Source organism: Pinus tabuliformis, chromosome X (assembly GCF_031772625.1).
Source record: "Pinus tabuliformis cultivar Carrire ecotype Pingquan chromosome X, CPIR1, whole genome shotgun sequence".
Lineage (NCBI taxonomy): Eukaryota > Viridiplantae > Streptophyta > Pinopsida > Pinales > Pinaceae > Pinus > Pinus tabuliformis.
In genome coordinates, this window is record NC_142308.1 from 956,404,836 (window position 1) to 956,424,169 (window position 19,334).

The following is a 19,334-nucleotide window of genomic DNA, read 5'->3' on the forward strand; positions in this document are numbered from 1 at the left end:
CTTGTGCCAAATTACTCACTCTCCAGTCGGTACTACGCTGCGCTTCTTAGCTTGACATCAAAGATTTGACAGTTTTGGGTGACTCCAAATTGTTAAAATACGATAATTATCCCTGCATGAGGAGTTGGCTAAACATAGAGAGTTAGTTAACTGAGTGTTTGAGTGTTGAGTCAAGTCAAGTGATAGATGACTTTGAATGTGTGATTGCATGTGGTTGCATGTCAAGATATTTTAGGCAAGTAGCTAGTTGGAAAATGTTAAATACCCTTCACTGGGTTCATTGTAAGCATCATGTTTTGTGTGATCAACAGAATCGCAACAACTCGTGTTTTATGTGTGAATTCATGCTTTGTCTCCTCCGCCTTTTCAACAAATTGATATCGGAGCGAGGTTACAAAGAGCGAAGAAAAACATATTAGCAGTAATTTGTGTGAGAGGAGAAATATAATTTTTCTTGTGGATTAACAAGCCTTGACTTAAGCACTTTTCCAAGCATGTAGTTCAAGCTCATTTCTGTGGCGTTAACAGACTAACATCGGCGTTCATCATCGCACAGTGCATTAATCGCATGAGAAGTTCACGACAGACGCATAAAAAAGTTAAAAGTCAACAGAGGTTTGGAAAATTACGCGGGTCGTTTTTTGTTTGGAGCACGAAAAACTCATGTGGGAGTAATAAGGTTTACTGTTAAATTTTTTCATAAAATTTTATGCGGTTCACGTGAAGCTTTAACATAAGGCGTAGTCTAATGAGGCGGAGGAGTTGCCCGGAAAGTTATAGAAATTTAGGTTATATTTAGAGAAAATCCAGCAAGGATTTTTGTAAATCCAAGTTATAGTTGTTAAACATCAAAATTTTAAGTGTTCTAGACATTTTTGATGGTGCTGAATCCATTTCCACCATCAAAAACACAATTCAAACACTGTCTCTACAAGATTTTTTGAAATTTTTTTACCCGGATTCCAGCCACTTTTCGCTGTCCGTGCAATTCCTCCACCTCGTTAGACGACTCCTTAACATAAGGTTGTTTTCTAAAAGGTTATATAAAGGTTTATTGCTTTTATATATAAAGAGTAAATATATATATATATAAATATATATATATATATATAAATATAGATATATATAGATATATATAAATTAATTAAGAGTTTTCAGAAGGGTTTTTCCAAAAGATTTTTTCTAAAATAAAAACTTAGGGTTTTATTGAAAGGAGAATTTTTGGGAAAAAGAAGCTTTGCAAAGTTTATAAAAGGAGAAAATTTTTGTCTGAAGAGAAATTTAGGGTTTTCTAAAGAGAAAGTTTTGGAGAAAGATGGCTTTCTCAAATTTCCAGCCCCAATTCCCACCGTTTACAGGGAAAGATTATGATGTGTGGGCCATTAAGATGGCGACCACATTGCAAGCTCATGATGTTTGGGATTATGTCAAGTTTGGGTTTTCAGAACCTAAGGATGAAGCAACAGAACGAGCTCTCAACAATACATAGAGGGAACAATGGAAAAAAGACAAGAAGAAGAATGCACAAGCATTGCACTTATTCAGCAGGGACTGGACCGAGCAATGTTCCAGAAGATTATGCTCACGTCTTTAGCAAAAGTAGCATGGGATACTTTAGCGACAAACTATACAAGAATGGCCAAAGTCAATATTGTTAAGTTGCAAAATACTAGGAGAGATTTTGAAAGTCTGCAAATGAAGGAAACAGAGGACATCGATTCTTTCATGAATCAGGTCATAATTGTCGTAAATTAGTTAAAGATTTATGGTAAAGACATTAAATATCAAACAATGGTTGAGAATATCCTGGGATCTTTGTCTACCAAATTTGATGTTGTGGTAGCAGCCATAAAAGAAGCCAAGGATTTGGCATCATTAACAGTTGATCAATTGATGGGATCACTTGTATCGCATGAGACAAGGATAGACAGAAATAAGGATTCCACTTTAGAGACCGCTTTCAAAAGTCAGGTTTCTATTTCAAGAGACAAAGGTCGAGGCAGAAGTAGAACGAGAGGCAAAGGACAAAGCGGAAGATATGGTGGTCAAAGAAATGGCCGAGAAGAGCATGAACATGAAAGTGGAAGCAACTACAGAAGCTTCAACAATAATCAAAGAGTTGACAAGTCAAAGGTGAGATGTTATTATTGCAATAAATTTGGTCACTATGCTCGTGATTGTAGGAAGAAGAACGCTGATCAAGGGAACCAGAGAGCTAATGTCACTACAGAGAGTTCTAACTCCATGTTCTTAACTTGCCATACCATGCATGAACCTTTTGCTAGTGTGTGGTTGTTAGACAGTGGTTGCATTAACCACATGACATGCAACAAGGATTTGGTTGCAAATTTCTATCAATCTGTGAAAACAGAGGTAAAGTTGGGGACTGATAACACTGGAAGTAGATGGCAAAGGAGTGGTCAACATTCTGACCAAGCAGGGGGAGCCGAAGACAATCTCAGACGTATATTATGTTCGTAGTCTCAAATATAATTTGCTAAGTGTTGGTAAATTGACACAGAAAGGATAAAAAGTTACCTTTCAAGGTCAAGAATGTGTTATATATGATAAGCCCCCAAGCAAGCAGCTGATAGCAAAGGTGCAAATGATGAGGAACATACTCTTTCCTCTATTTTTGAATTACAGTGGTCAGGTGAGTTCTCTTACAGTTGCATGTTTTGATGATTATTGGTTATGACACCTTCGATTTGGACACTTGCACTTTTTTAGTTTAAGATTGTTGCAGCAGAAACAAATGGTCAGAGGATTACCTCCCATCAAAGAACCTGCTAGTACTTGTGAGTGTTGCATCTTGGGAAAGAAACACTGTGAAAGTTTTCCAAAGGGAGTTGCATACAGAGCAAAGCAACCTCTTGAGCTAGTGCATACAGACTTGTGTGGACCTATGAGGACACAATCGATTGGTGGAAGTTGTTACTTCCTCACTTTCATTGATGACTACAACAGAAAGACTTGGGTTTACTTCTTGAAGCAGAAGTCTGAAACTTTTGCAAAGTTCAAGGAATTCAAAGCCTTAGCAGAGAAACAAAGTGATCGACAGATCAAGGTATTGAGGTCAGATCGTGGTGGAGAATATGACTCAAAGGCATTCCATGATTACTGCAAACAACATGGGATCAGAAGACAGTTTACAACCAAGTACACACTGCAACAGAATGGTGTAGCAGAGAGAAAGAACAAGACAATTATGAACATGGTAAGAAGCATGTTGAAAGGCAGAAACTTGTCTAATGAGTATTGGGCAGAAGCAGTTGCATGTGCTATTTATGTGATCAACAGATCTCCTACAAAGAGTGTGATGAAAAGAGTACCATAACAAGCATGGTCAGGTATGTATTGCAGTGTATCTCATCTCAGAGTATTTGGATGTGTAGCTTATTCACATGTGCCTAAGGAGCGAAGAGGCAAATTGGATGATAAAAGTGAAAAATGCATATTCACTGGTTATAGTGAGCAATCAAAAGCTTACAAATTGTATAACCCTGTCACAAAGAAGACCATAATTAGCAGAGATGTTGTGTTCAAAGAACAAGAGTCATGGAATGGAACTATAGACAAAAAAGTTGATGCAAAAGTGCCACTAATGGAAGAAGATGATGTAGCAGAAAAGGAGCAACAAGAATCACAGGTGAAGACACCAAATAGAGACACACCAACAAGGACTCCAAGATTTTTAGAGCAACATGGATCTTCAAGCAGATCAACAGATCGAGATTCTCCCAGTAAGAAATGAGGTGATGACTCAAGCAATGGTAAGAGAAAGATGAGAAGTTTGAAAGATATTTATGATGATTTGGATGTTAGTTAAAAGTTTGCATCATTTTCATTCCAACCTTTTTCATTTGGAGAAGAAATCAGAGATGAAAAATGGGTGCAAGCCATGGATGAAGAAATTGAAGCTATTGAAAAGAATGACACATGGGATTTGTTTGATTTACCAAAGGAAAAAAAATCTCATTGGTGTGAAGTGGGTGTACAAGACAAAGTTGAATGAAAAAGGTGAAATTGACAGATTTAAAGCAAGACTTGTAGCAAAAGGATTCTCGCAGCAACCAAGAATAGACTTTGGAGAAATGTTTGCTCCGGTAGCCAGATTGGATACTGTAAGAGTAGTTCTAGCCACAACAGCTCAGAACAAGTGGAAAGTATATCAGATGGATGTGAAATCAACCTTCTTGAATGGAATTCTAGAAGAAGAAATTTATGTGCAGCAGCCTCTAGGATATGAAGTTGAGAGTAATGAAGAGAAAGTTTATAGGTTGAAGAAAGCACTCTATGGACTGAAGCAAGTGCCTAGAGCTTGGTATAGCAGAATTGATAGCTACATGATCAAGAATGGATTTTGTAGAAGCAACATTGAGCCTACCTTGTACACAAAGGTAAATGAGCATGGACATATTTTGATTGTTTGCTTATATGTTGATGACATGATTTTTACAAGTGATTTTGAGATAGATGAATTTAAAGCAGCCATGATGAAAGAATTTGAGATGACAGATCTTGGTCTCATGAAATATTTTCTTGGAATAGAAGTTGAGAAATCTGAAAAAGGAATTTTTATTTGTCGAAATAAATATTCCAAAGATTTGTTGAAAAGATTCAAGATGGAAAATTGCAAACCTATCCCTACACCAGTTGCAACAAGTACAAAGTTAAGCAAGGATGATGAAGGATCATATGTCAATCAAACTCTATTCAAAAGATTGGTTGGTAGCCTCATGTATCTCACAGCTACAAGATCAGATATCATGCAAGGAGTGAGTTTGATTTCCAGATTTATGGACACTCCAAAAGACACACATTGGAGTGCAGGAAAAAGAATTATGAGATACATAGCAGGAACTAGAGATTGTGGAATAATGTATGCAAGCACATAAAAGAAGGATTTGATTGGATACATATATAGTGACTTTGCATGCAATTTGGATGACAGGAAGATCACTTATAGTTATGTGTTCCACCTTGGTTCAGGTTTGATTTCATGGGCATCTAAGAAGCAGCCCATTGTGACACTTTCGTCAGCAGAAGCAGAATATGTAGCAACAACATCAACAACATGTCAAGCAGTGTGGTTAAGAAGAGTATTTGATGGACTCAAGAAGAAACAACAAGGATCAACAACAATATATTGTGACAACACCTCAGCGATTGCATTATCCAAGAATAGTGTGTTTCATCAGAAGAGCAAGCATTTTTATACTAGATATCACTTTATTAGAGAACTTGTGAGCAATGGAGAAGTTCACTTGAAGACTTGTAAATCTAGTGATCAATTGGATGATATATCTACTAAGTCATTAGCACAAGCTGTGTTTGAGTTTCATAGAAGAAACTTGGGTGTTGTAAACCTAGATGAGACATAGACCAGCAGGCATGTTTGAGTTGTCATGTGTCATGTTTTAGTTTAGCAGTTGTAATTAAGGGGGAGTGTTAAAATAAGATAATTACTCCTGCTTGAGGAGTTGGCTAAACATAGAGATTTAGTTAAATAAGTTATTGAGTGGTTGAGTGTTTGAGTGTTGAGTGAAGTCGAGTTAAGTGATAGACGACTTTGAGTGTGTGATTGCATGTCAAGATATTTTAGACAAGTAGCTAGTTGGAAAAGGTTAAATACCCTTCACTGGGTTCATTGTAAGCATCATGTTTTGTGTGATCAATAGAAGAGAAACAACTTATGTTTTATGTGTGAATTCATGCTTTGTCTCCTCCGCCTTTCCAACACAAATATGTCATTGACTAGACAAACGACATAGGCTCCCTAAACTCTCCTAACCTTGACACTTGTAAATGCAGAATCAAGACCCAGATCAATTGGTTCCACTCTGTCTCCATCTCACACATCTATTGGAGCCAAAATGGTGAAGCGAATCATCCCTCCAAGGAAGGATGTAACTCGAACATTGATAAGATTTTCCAATTTTTTGTTTCTAGCATCATTTAGAGGCCGGGGTATATTTTGATCTAACTAATGGCATTAGAATGGTTTGCTTGCACTCGGTTTCCTTTTGTGCAAAATATCCCTCTATTCTGATAATTTCTCTTCAGACAATCCTCTACAGTGTTCATCTTTCTATTATGTAATCTTTTATTGATTAGAGATTAGATGTATTATCCGTAGAAATAGATCTCGGTTGTTGTTTTCATTCTTCAAAGGCGACAGTGATATTTCCTCTCTAGCAAATGTAATTTCTCTTATAATCAATAGAAAGCGTTTTTTTGTTAAAAAAAAAAAACTAACGTTTGGAGATTCAATGGGAAACTTTGGAGGTACCAGGTGAGGACACTAGTAGAAAAAACTTTCCAGGTGATTAGTTGGTTCAACCTCGAAGTTCAATGACCATGAAAATAAGGATGTTCTCTACCTTCATATTTTTATTGGTGTTTTGTCGGCACCAAGGTTCTGTCAAGTTCTCTTACAGTGAAATCTCGATGGATCGTGGATGAAGCTGGAGGCAACAGAGTAATGATCACTTGCATTAGCTGGGTATCACATTTGGAACCCATGGTCATGGAGGGGATGAACAATCAGGCATTTAAATGCATAATGAACACCATTAATTCCCAGGGATTCAACTGGGTGTTGCTTACATGGGCCACGTTCATGGTCACTGACCCTACGAATCAAAACCTGACAGTTAAAGCTTCCCTCAATTTGTTGAATCTAAATGACGCAATGGCCATAATTTTTGTTAGTAGCCTAGAGTTTCTTGACCTGATGCTCATGGCCACCTTTAAGCGAGTGGTCATGGGGCTGGAAGAGGCATGACCGATGGTGATACTCAATAACCACATCAATAGACCCTGCTGGTGCTGCAGCCCCGACAATGGAAATGGATTATTTAGAGACGCAAATTTTGATAGGGATGTGGATCCAGGGGCTCTCCTCCATGGCTACCACTTTCAAGGGCATAACTAGTACAAATATATGCAACAAGGAGCTCAAGCCACCCACGATGCCAATTACGATGTGTTGGTCATCATGTTGGGGCTCAATTATGACGCAAATCTCAAATTCTTGGCATCGAAGCTGGTGGGCCTGACGTTTACCAACAAAATAGTCTATGAGACGCACTGGTATTCATTTACAAATAGGAATGCTTGGGAGAAAATGATGGCTGACATGCTATAACACTCCTTAGTAAAAGCTATAAATATTATATTTTACTACAAATGATTTGGTAAAAATGTGGTTCATGTGAAAGGCAAGACATGGATGATAAATGTTGTTTTATTGTTATAAATACTATTAGCTATGGTCAGCCAAAAAAATACGGGAAATAGTGCTAAATGAGAGTTTCACTTACCAGACAGTTATAAGACAAATATTCCTCTCCCTAGAGATAAAAAAATATTAGTTGAGGAGAAGAGACTATAAGAATAAACCCTCTGGAAAGACGTTGCAGAGGGAGGCATGACATTACCAAGATACACAGTTCTTGAGTTGGTTGTCCAGTAGAACTCTAGGTAAAATATAAGTGCTTAGACTAAAGGCCCTAGACTATAGTTGGTTGGGACCAGGTGGTCTTGGGTGAACCTATGGAGGTTGTTGATATGATTGCTATTTAGGAGTGAAAATGGCTTAGGGGGAGTTCGGGTAGCAGATACCATACTCACTGGTTGGGTGGAGCACTCTTGTCCCTGGTAGTTTAGTGGTTGGCCAGATAGTTGAAGAAAGATAAGAATTTAATTGGTTTTGTATCACTTATTTTGTTTGCTGAATAAATTTTTATTGAATGGTGAATCTATTTTCAAAAAAGGAAGGTATTATGTTGTACGTCTTCTAGTTGTAAAGTTTATTAAAATTATTTAAACGAACTTGAAATCTAGGTTAGTCTCCAGGCCAAGCTGGGCAACCAGTAGCCTAGGAGAGCAATGCTACATTCAAAAGGTATATTGGAATTATTAAGGTGGGTCCCGAGGTTAGAACCCATCCAGAAATTCTAAACAAAATGGGGTTATTAGAAGATAACACATACTGTAGATTTGAATTCTGTAAACTTGTTATTATATTCAACATAAGTTGACAAGTGATATATGCAACCATTACAGTAAATAAATTGATTGCAATGTAGTTTACAGTGGAAAATAGATTACAACATAAAATAGAATATTATAGACCCTCCAAAACTGGGCAAGGGATGGGACCGTAAATAATGTTACTTGTTACAGAAGGTAGATGTATATACATTAAAAAAAAACAAGAAATGTGACGGGTTTAAAACCCTAACACTATGGTAATGAAATAATTGAAAGAATGGAGCCCATTACATAAAGGGGAGTCCCAAGACCATTAAATTACAATTTAATACTATTTACAAACCTTACTATGCACGCAAAGGACTAGAAAATGGCTAATTTTGTCAAGTAACTAGGAATAGAGCCCATAATGTCTTATAATGAATTATACTCATAACGATATCCAGTAAACAGTATCAGTGAATGTGACAGATAATAAATTCCTTGTAAGAAGGAGCTGAAATATACCATATAAGTCTCAAGGGGAAAACTAAATAACTCAAAAATATGTATTAGATCAGAACAATTAAATATGCCAGCCATTGTTTACAGACAAAAGGACCCAAGGCTGTTGAAACCTGAAACTGTGAAAGTAATGTCAAATACTATTGAATTGCTCAGTCTTGAAGGGCTTAATTGCTTATGTATTAAGGAAATGGCAAGGTTGTGTAAGGCCATAGTTACTTAGTAAGAATACAAAAACCTTAGGGACTCAAATGAGTTGAGTAAGGGTATGGAAATTCTAGCAGAAGGAAAAGACCCAGTATACAGAAATGGGCAGAACATGAGATGCATAAATTAAGAATTGAATGGAAACATGTACAAATGTTTGAATTGTATCAGTTATCCAGGACCATATCACTTAATCAATAATGCTTCCATCTAGAGTTGCAATCCTGCGAAGAGGAAAAGGAATGACCGAGCATTTAAATAGGGTAACATCATCTAAGCAACCAAAACAAAAAGAGACTTGGAGGAGAACATCATCTAAGGATGAAAGACTTGCTTTGAAAATTAGAAAAAAAACTATCATTTGATTTTCCCCTTTAGGATAAATAATCCTTACCTGTTTGCAGGTTGGTCACATTATGATGTGAACTTAGCCACTGGTAGGAAGGATTATAACCGAAGAGCAAGGAATGTTTGTAGAGTTTCTCTCGAAAGGGCAAGATCATAAATGGGAACGACGTAGCACTACAGGATAAGGTAGTTACCCCGTAACGAACCCCCATGCCTCCACACCATTGATTGTAAACCCTAAATGCTCCACCTCTGACGCCATTAGAAGAATTGTGATTACAACTCATACGTCTCGATAGTTCGATAAATATAGTAATTTCATAGTTGCACTATGTCATGAGTCTGGGATAGGATGGTACCCATAAATATAAGTATAACTTTATTTCCATTGACTATGGAAAGAGATAAGTACTGGTTAAGAAAGTCCTTAATTCCATGTAACGGTGTAACAAAATATGACCATCTCATAAATAACCAAAAGAGAACCAAATTCGTTTCAAGCATACCAAATAGATAGCATATAAATATTCACCAATAATGGTGAAGTCGATATTGCGTAAGGATGGCAAAATAAATTCTATGCATAGAGGTTCATTTCCTAATGATAGAAAAATGTGAATTAAACCAAGGGATTTTATAAAGGAGAGAGAATGTTTCATGGTTAATCTAGTAAAAAAATAAATTGTTTAAAGTTAATAATGGATGTTACAATTGGTATCAGAGCCACAGGTTATAGTACTATGACACATGAGCTCATCTATAGATAAAAATAACGTACCAGTGAACACACTTTGCCACGAGGAATTACTAATTAAGGAGTTGGTAATGAAGAACCATGTTATGGGTACATTGGAAAGAATTCCGTTGCATAAGGTTATCATATACCAATATGTTGGGATGCTCTTACTTACAAGAGCCGATGTGTTCAGTGCATAAGTGAGCACAAGAAGGTTATGTGGTAATTGAGGGCAAGAGCCCAAGTTTGGGTTTCTATTTAGGAGAAGCAATCGAGGGAATGCTATTTCATCTAAAAAGCTTGAGGAGAGTGTTTCCTTTGTAGCATTGCACTTTTTTTTGGCAAAGCATTGGCTGATAAAATAATAGAGGCATACAAATTTCTAAGACTGGCAACCTCAGAAGGTATGGTGCCCACACTGGTGAATTAAGATTTGCAAAGAGAAGTTTGTAAGCAGAGTTGTGCTAGAGATGGGAGGCTGGGATCATTGTTTCATAGGAGGAATACTTGTGTGAATCCACCAATAGTGATTGTGGAAATATTCAGTCATGATAAAATAGAATGTCTATATGCATTTATTTCTAGTTTGGGGGAAAGAAACATGTTGAGCTTGATCAACTCAATATGTAAATGCAATTTGTAAGAAATGATCACTCTTCTTGTTTGAATATTCAAAATAAGAACAAGTTCTCATAAAAGTTCATAGAATTTGAAATGAATCCTATTGTTGAGCCCTGAACTTGCATCTTTCCTATACACCTTCCTAGACTTTTTCCATTTACCTGGACCTCCTAAGCTATCAACATCATTGCATATTAATCATAAAAGAGCACTTAAAGTGGTTTTTAACTATGTTTTGTGTTTGTTGTTTGAATTAGATTTTTGCTCATTGAGCTGCGGAATCCTGTCACTTTCCGCAGCTGCTTCAACTTTCCGCAACCGTTTTATTTAAAGTCTATATTGCAGGTGTCTTCAGGCAAATCGAGCCACATGGGCAAGTTGAAAATGACGTGGACATGGACTGAGTCCTATTGGCTCAGTCGGATTCATCAGAGGAGGCCATGGTCAACGGTGGTCAAACAGAAGAGTCCTACGGCAATAGGACTCCGTTTCCAAGCACGTGAAAGGTTTTCGTGGCCATTTCTAGATTTCTGGAGGCACGTTGACACCTATAGACTGCCCACGATGTAAATTCAACAAGCCGCTTTCAATAGATTGCATCATCTCGGCAACTATGATGCTAGATCCATGGACGTTGTCATTCACGTGTCCTCTATCAGCGCAGTTTTTAGGAAATCAGTTATGTAGCCTTTTGTTATAAATAATGCGTTTCTATACGCATAGTAGTTAGTCTTTTGGATATATATTTTTGCTGTTAAAAAGCCCACTGTGCCGTGACACTAGTTTCATTGTTGTGACTGCATTTTGAAATAAATGAGAAGACTCTGTTTCTGAGTATAATTCTTGGTTGATAGTTGTTGCCCGAGGTTGTGCAGAGGGCCCCTGCATACGCCGAGGTTTTGTTTATTATTGCTGTACAGTTTCATGCTGTGTTTCTTTATGTTTATTATGCCATAGTTATTCACTTATGTACAGTTCATTTACTATGGTACTAACGCTTCATTCCTGTTCATAGTTTTACATGCTTTATACATTGCTAATAACACTGACCAGTGTGTATGTTCTAGATTACAGTAGGCAGCCTGGGCATTTGCATATAGTTTTCACAATGACTAATGACATGGCATCAGTCTTTCTGCTGACTTACTTTTCTTAGCTTTTAATTTCAGTTTTGTTTTGTTTATTTCAGTTTTGTTCATTAGCTTTATTAGTTAGCTTAGATATTAAATTGCTCATATCATTCTCAGTTACCTCCGAAAGCCATAGTGAGACTAATGGCGAGGGATTGAAGTATGAGTGTGTAATTTGATATTAAGTTTATTTTTCTGCAATTAGATGTCAGATTGCTCAAGTTGTTGATGATTACCTCCGAAAGCCATAGCGAGACTAACTGGCGAGGGGTCAGACTATGAATTGATGTGATTTGATTTTAAGTTTACTTTTCTGCAAATTAGATATCGGATTGCTCAAGTTGTTGATGATTATCTCGGAAAGCCATAGCGAGACTAACTGGCGAGGGGTCAGAATATGAATTGATGTAATCTGATTTTAGCTTTACTTTACTTGCAATTTTTGGATTTCTTTGAGTACAGTAACTTAATTCATTTCTTTTGTATTTAGGCAGCAGCGGGGATAATGGTTTCATGATCAATAGTTCACTGTTTGTTTGATTGGAATAGTGACACATTTTCATTTTCTTTTAGGAATTAATCTCATCATTAGCATGTTCTAAGACCTTCTGAAGTTTGAAGTTTTGGAAACCATTATAAAGGACACAATTGCCTTGAAAATTTATATCCATACTTGTCTTTTAGAATTTCCATTTCACATTAGGAGATAAACGAAGATAAAAACCCCCAAAACAAAATAAAAAAAATAAAAAACGACAAAAAGTAAGAAATAGGTTATCTTGCACATATAGTGCGCCACACTTCAATAGTTTACGACTCTCAGATTGACAATTAATATAGCAATTTAGGACACTCTAAATTGACCAAACACCTATAAATCCACATTATAAAATATTCTAAAATATTAACAACAAATAAAAATTTTATTTCTTAATTTAATCTACACAAAACATATTATAATATTTCAAAACTATCAATAAAATTTAAAAAACCCTTTAAAATCCATCCAATAACATATATATCCACTTTTCACAATAATAAAATAATGACAACCTTCAATTTTATAATTCATTTAAAAGTGAATAAAAATCTTATAACTTTCCCTATAAAAACCTCAACCTCAATATATATTTAATAATAATTAGTCCCTTAAAAATTCTTTCCAAGCACGCACCAAACTATCAATGTCATCCACCCAAGAATGAATAAACCAATAAAAGGTTACAAGATTTTATTTTATTTTAAATTCACCTCAGATGTTTCATTCTTTTCATTTAAAAAGAAAGTCTCCTTTGAATTAACCAAAAAAAACCGTTTCATTTTCTTTTATTTAAAATTAAATAAATAAAAAACATGATCCTGTTATTATTATCCACCCCAAAATAAATAAAAAACAAAGGAGTTGTCTATAATGCGACTTTTTGAGATTCCGGTGACGGAATCCGGCGGAAGAAATTGAGATGAAATCATGATTTGTTGCAGTTAAAATGGTTTTTTAACTGCATATTCGGATTCAGCACCCTGAAAAACCCCTGGGACGCTTTGATTGTACAGAAACTAGCTATCAAACTTGCGATTCCAATAAATTGTTGCCGGATTTTCACCGGAAAAAACCGCCGGAAAGACTTTCAAAAAATCGCGTTATAGACAACTGCAAAAACAAATAAGTCCTTTCAAACATTTTTCCCATTATCTATAAATATGACATAAAAAAAGCATCCGCCTATCTTCATCAATGCATCCACCACCCATTATAAATCACCCTCCTATATTCATCCCGGTATCCACCCCCTTTATTTGATATTTTCCCATTATCTATAAATATGGAATCAAAAAAAGCATCCTCCTATCTTCATCTATGCATCCACCACGCACTATAAATCATTCTCCTATCTTCATCTATGCATCTACCACCCATTATAAATCATCCTCCTATCTTCGTCCATGTATCCACCCCTTTTATTCGATAGATTTCACCACCCATTATTTGATATTCACTTTCAAGATGGATATAATTATTAAGTAGATAATTAATAATTTTAAAGGTTTAATGGTTACCCAATTTTGATTAAATTAATTTAAAAATGATTTAAAATTTTGAAAACTAAAAAAGTTTATATTATATTTAAAATTATATTATCTAATAAATATTTAAAAATTTTGGTGTTTTTTGTGATGATAATTAAGATGATAGATGTGTTTGTTTTAGACTAAGGCTTCTAATTTTTTATTTATTTATTTTTTTCAGTAATTAATAAGTAGATGGTAAGAATTTAACTTTCACGAAATATTTTCGAATATTTTTAGTATTTATAAATCAAAGGTTTATCTCCAAAATGGTTACACTTTTTTCTCTTTTAATTAAATTATTAAATCTCCAAAACATTACACCTTAACAAGTGTCATATCTAGTGAGTTATGGTTTTATGAACATGTGGTATAGATACACCATGGTATAGATCTATGGTATTGTAATAGATTAAGAATATCCTTTTTAAAGTAGGCATAAATCTTGATGGTTAATAATCTTGGAATTAACTTATATATTAAGTATTTTTATAATTAATAATAATATTAACTTAAAGGAAGTTATTATTTATTTAATTTTTATATATTTTTCAATTTTAATAATACACGATTTATTGTTAGAAATTTCCGGAAGTGAATTGTGTAATTTTTTCATATGTCCAATGTTTCTGGACCAAAGAGATTTTGTAACTGTTGGGTTAACATGTAGAGAATAAATTTGGTCAAGATCAAGATTAAAAATAAAAATTATTAAATTTATTGATAAGTGAAACAAGTGTATGATCAAATTGATATTTAAAGATTTTGAGTAAAACAAAATTAATTAAAAATAATAATTGTAATTTGTATTTGACCAAATTCACAATTGCAAATTAAATAATAATAATTTTAAAAAATAAAATAAAGATTTATTAACAATGAAATAAGAATTAATGGAAATTTAAAAATTATTCATAATTAACTAATTTATAATAAATAATAATAATAATAATAGAAAATAATAATTAATCAGAGTTAAGAATTAAAGCCGAATTAATTAAAATTAAGAATTAAAAAAAAATTAATTTTTATTTTTTAAATAAAAATAAAATAAAAATTAGTTGAAAATTTATTTATTTATTTAAATAATAAAATAGGAATTAGTTGAAAATTAATGATTTAAAATAAGCTTTGAAGCTAGAGCTCTTAATTCTTGGCATCTCAAACTCAAATGTTAGTCCTGAATTATTGACGACACCTTTGTCATTTGGCAACACGGTTGACCTACACTTGATACCTTTCATTCTCATCTCAATAGTATTTCCCCTTATATTCAATTTACTATGGATATCGAATCAAATAAATCCATTTTGTTCCTGGATGTCCTCCTAATCCGCTTCTCAATGACTCCCTCTCCCATCAAGTTTATAGAAAAAAGACCCACACTGACCATTATCTCCACACCCTTTCATATCACCACCTATCCCAAAAGTCAGGTGTTCTTAAAACCCTCATCTCTAGAGCTCTAAAAATCTCTGATCCTCGATTTCTTTCAGCTGAAAAATCCCACCTGTTCCAAGCTTTCAAAGTGAGTGGCTACTCCTCTTCTCATATCATTAAATCCTTTCAATTTGTTGCTCACCCTAGGTCCTCCAATTCTGATCCCTCTCGCTTTGGTGGCCAAGTTACTCTCCCATACATTAAAGGAACCACTGACCTTATAGAAAATATCATGGCTAAAAGGAATATTATAATTGTATTTAAGCCCCATAAAACCCTCAAGCAATTATCCCGATCAGCCAAAGACAAGTGAGGCCCCATGCTAGGATCAAGGGTCCTTTCAATTTGTATCCATTCCTTTCCATCTCTCAAATTATTCGAGAAGCCATCGAAATCGAGAAGAACCCGAATAACTTTAATAGAGAGGATGGATACAGATTGAGCCAATCTTGGAAACTCATCATCTGCTATCTCACCCATTGATTATTCCCTCCCTTGATTGCCTATCTCCTGCCCTTGATGGCCTTCATCGGACCACTCTCCCCCACCAAAATAAAAAAATAAAAAAATTGTTCATCATTTCCAAATTAGACCCATTTAAGCTTTGTTCTATCTTCTTTATCCTTACTCAAAATATATTCCCTATTTAATTTAATAGTAAATATTACTTATTATTAATTTATATTTCATTTTCTTTATTATAATTTATATTTTTAGGTTATTTATTTTTAATTAATTCTTATTTTAAATCATTAATTTTCAACTAATTCCTATTTTATTATTTAAATAAAAAATAAATAAATTTTTAACTCATTTTTAATTTTTTTTTTTTTTAACTTCGATTAATTCTTTTTTGAATTCTTAATTTTAATCAATTTTGTTTTAATTCTCAGCTCTCATTAATTTTTATTTTATATATATATATAAATTATTTATTACAAATTAGTTAATTATGAATAATTTTTAAATTTCGATTAATTCTTATTTCATCATTAATTAATTTTTATTTTATTTTATTTTAAATTATTATTATTCAATTTTCAATTGTGAATTTAGTCAAATACATAGTTGTTGCATGAAATAACAAAATGATGCACAATGTGCCAAAAAAAGGTGCATAATTGAACCAAGGAGACAAGGGGCTTTGAGTTGTTCGCCTTAAAGGAGATGGAATTGAAGTGACTTGTAGAGAGACCAAAATGTAGTGGAAAAACCAACCTGAGAGTTGCAATGTCATCGAGGGCTACATCTTGCCACACTGAAATTGCATCGTTGCCACACTGGAACCACATTGCACTTGGGCAGTGCCATGAGCCAGCATGTTGCCTGTGTCCACTAGGTGCTCCTAAAGAATGTAGCAACCCCAAGAGTTGGGGTGAGGAGGAGACGAGGGCACCTCAACGACCAAAGGGATGTGAGCTTGGGAAGGAGGGGGATGAGACATAAGGGCGCAAGGAAAGGGCAGGGAGGAGGGGCCGACCAAAGGAGAGTGGGAGGGGGAAGGAGCTGGGGAAGAGGAGGAGGGAGTGCTGGTGGGAATTACAGATGCAGGTCTTTAGCGAGTCGCTTGAGAGAGGAGACACCATGACTCTAGTGAGCAGAGAGTTCAACAATCTAGGACCTCCCTATGTATGGAGTCAGGAATCCAACTGTCAAACATGGCGGTGATTGTCACGACCATGAGTTGAGCGTGCTCATGTGTGACAAGCGATGGTGGGAGACAAACTTTGGTTATGTTCGACGAGTCGCATTTGCGATGAAGAGCGAGTGTGTTTGGTTAAACACGCCCTGGCGAGTGTGGGATGATGAGTTGTACAACAATTAGTTGCGATAGTGTGATGAGTTACTTGGAGAGTTGAAACACTGAGATTGGGAAAATCGACTAAGTATGCGAACACATGCGACAAGTTTATAGGAGGTGTCGAAAAATTGACGAGTTGGGGGCCGACATGCAAAGTGGATGAGTTAGCGGGTTGACGTGCAAAACAAACGGGTTGGTGGGTTGACGCATTATTTAGCATTTTTATGGGCAATTTGTGTGGTTGGCCTGAGCAGGTCAACCCACCTTAACTCATGGAGAATGCATATATATGGAGGGCGACTTGGTGGAGAAAGGAATCAAGTAAAGCGAACAAGAAATACTTGGGCGAGCAAGACGAAAAGTGAAAGAGCAAGGGAAAGGTGCAGATGGACTAAGGGACATAGTACCAAGCCAAGGAAATGAGCTGCAGGAATTTGAGCACATTGTTTAGGCGGGTCTACATGGTGGGCGGACATATGAGTTCCAGGTGGGCGCTCCTACTCGGCAGATGAGCTACAGGTGTGTGCTCCTGCCCGACGGACAAGCTGCAGGTGGGTGCTTCTGCATGGCAGATGAGTTGCAGGTGGGCTATTCTGCCAAGCAGAAAAGCTGTGAGCCACAGGTGGGCGCTCGTGCCCGACGAATGAGTTGCAGAGGGCGACCCGATGGTGTGGACACTCCTTCCCAACGACGAGATGTGGAGGACAACCCAAGTTGGGCGCCTCTGCCCGGGGATGAGTTGAAGAGGGTGACCTGACAGAGTGGGTGCTCCTTCCTAGCGACGAGCTACGGAGGACAACACGAGGTGTGCACCTCATCCAAAAGACGAGTTGCATGACATGACAGATGTGGGCGGCTCTAAACGAAGAAGGTGGGCACTGCTGAATGGAGGGCGACCCGACACGGGCAGGTCGAAATGTTGGAAAATTTGGAAAGTTTTCTAAGGGTAAATTTGGAGTTCCCTAGTAAAGTTGCAATTGTATATGTATTTGTAAAATACTAAATTATTGTTTATTGGGCAAACTCTAATTTAGGAGTTTCCCCTCACATTTAAAAGAAAGAAAGTTATCCACTATGCATATTTATGATATTATAAAGATGATGTAAATGTTATTTCGCTGTGTAAATGATGAATGCTTAGTAGAAGTAAAGAAAAATAACGAAGTGTTGAATGTTAGGCATAGCCCGTACTCACAAGTATTGGTGAAAATAAAGTGGGTAGTGGTGCCACACCTGCTTATGTGCGATTGAAAGACCACCGCCAGGATAGGGGCATGACAGATGGTATTAGAGGCATGATTTGTGGAAGTGAAGCAAATATTTCTTGATAACAGGTGGTATCGGACTTTCCACGAGACTTTGGAAAGTTCGACAGGGACAAGTGAAGGGTCAAGTTGAATGATAGGAGAATTTTATGGTCTCAATGAGATCTCAAAAATATCTGATGGCTGATCAAGCGGAAGAACCTCAAGTTATGATGGGGGAATTTAGAAGGGATGCCGAAACAATTTTCATGGACATGGTAGTGGATAAAATGGAGGAATTAGCTTCTAAAGTGGCTTTGGTGAAAACCGAGAATGTTGAATTCTAGGAGATGCACACGAAGTTGAAGGAAGAATTTGAAGACCTCAAAATCCGATACGAATATAGAGAATGGATGTATGCGCAAACAAATAAAGAAGTCAAGGAAATTGGAGCTGCAAGGGATCAATGTTTGGCAGAAATCTTGAAGTTGTATAAAGAACTTGACGATGCAAGAAACGAGATAGATGTTTTGAAAAAAGCAGTTGGGCAAGGTTCTGTTGGAGGAGTTTCCCATGTGAAAGTCAAAGAACCCGAATCTTATGATGGGATGAGGAGTGCGAAAGATCTTGGACATTTCTTATGGGATATGGAGCAATAATTGGAGTGTTTGGGTACACCTGATGATGAGGCCAAAGTGAAGGTAGTTGTTCAATTCTTGATGAAAGATGTTAAGATGTGGTGGCGAAGAAAGATCGACCAGATTGCCAATGGTGGGGTAGTGAAGATCTCTTCTTGGGACGACATGAAGAAATCTTTGCAGAGTCATTTTAGCCCACAAGATGAGACTTGGGATGCAAGGACGAAGATAAAATACATGAAGCAAACAAGAAGCCTACAAGCATATCAACGAGAGTTCTCGAGTGCGATCTTGGAGTTACCTCATATGGCGAAGAAAGTCAAGGTTTTCAATTTCATTATAGGATTGAGACCTTGGGCATGCAATGAGGTAAAGAGGCAGAAGATCAAGACAGTAGAGGAAGATTTTACGGCTGTTGATCACTTAGTAGAACATTACAATGAAAGAACCGTAGAACGAAAGAAGAAGACAAATAATATTTTTTTAATTATTTTTTATATAATAAACTATTTTCCAAAATTATTGATTTTTTCACTAAATACAATGTCTTAAATATAATTCACTATTCACCCTAAGCCAAATAAAATAATATTAAATTAA

The 19,334-nt window shown here is 36.0% G+C and overlaps 1 protein-coding gene across 1 annotated transcript in view; it reads left to right on the plus strand.

Annotated features, from left to right (window-relative positions):
* LOC149142873 (glycosyl hydrolase 5 family protein-like) overlaps positions 1–7,150 on the plus strand; it is a 7,471-nt gene extending 321 nt beyond the window's left edge. The window contains exons 2-3 of the mRNA XM_089451611.1: positions 6,441–6,781; positions 6,938–7,150. Coding sequence (XP_089307737.1) covers positions 6,441–6,781; positions 6,938–7,150 — 554 coding nt within the window. The remainder of the gene's footprint in view (positions 1–6,440; positions 6,782–6,937) is intronic.
* The last annotated feature ends 12,184 nt before the right edge of the window (positions 7,151–19,334 follow it).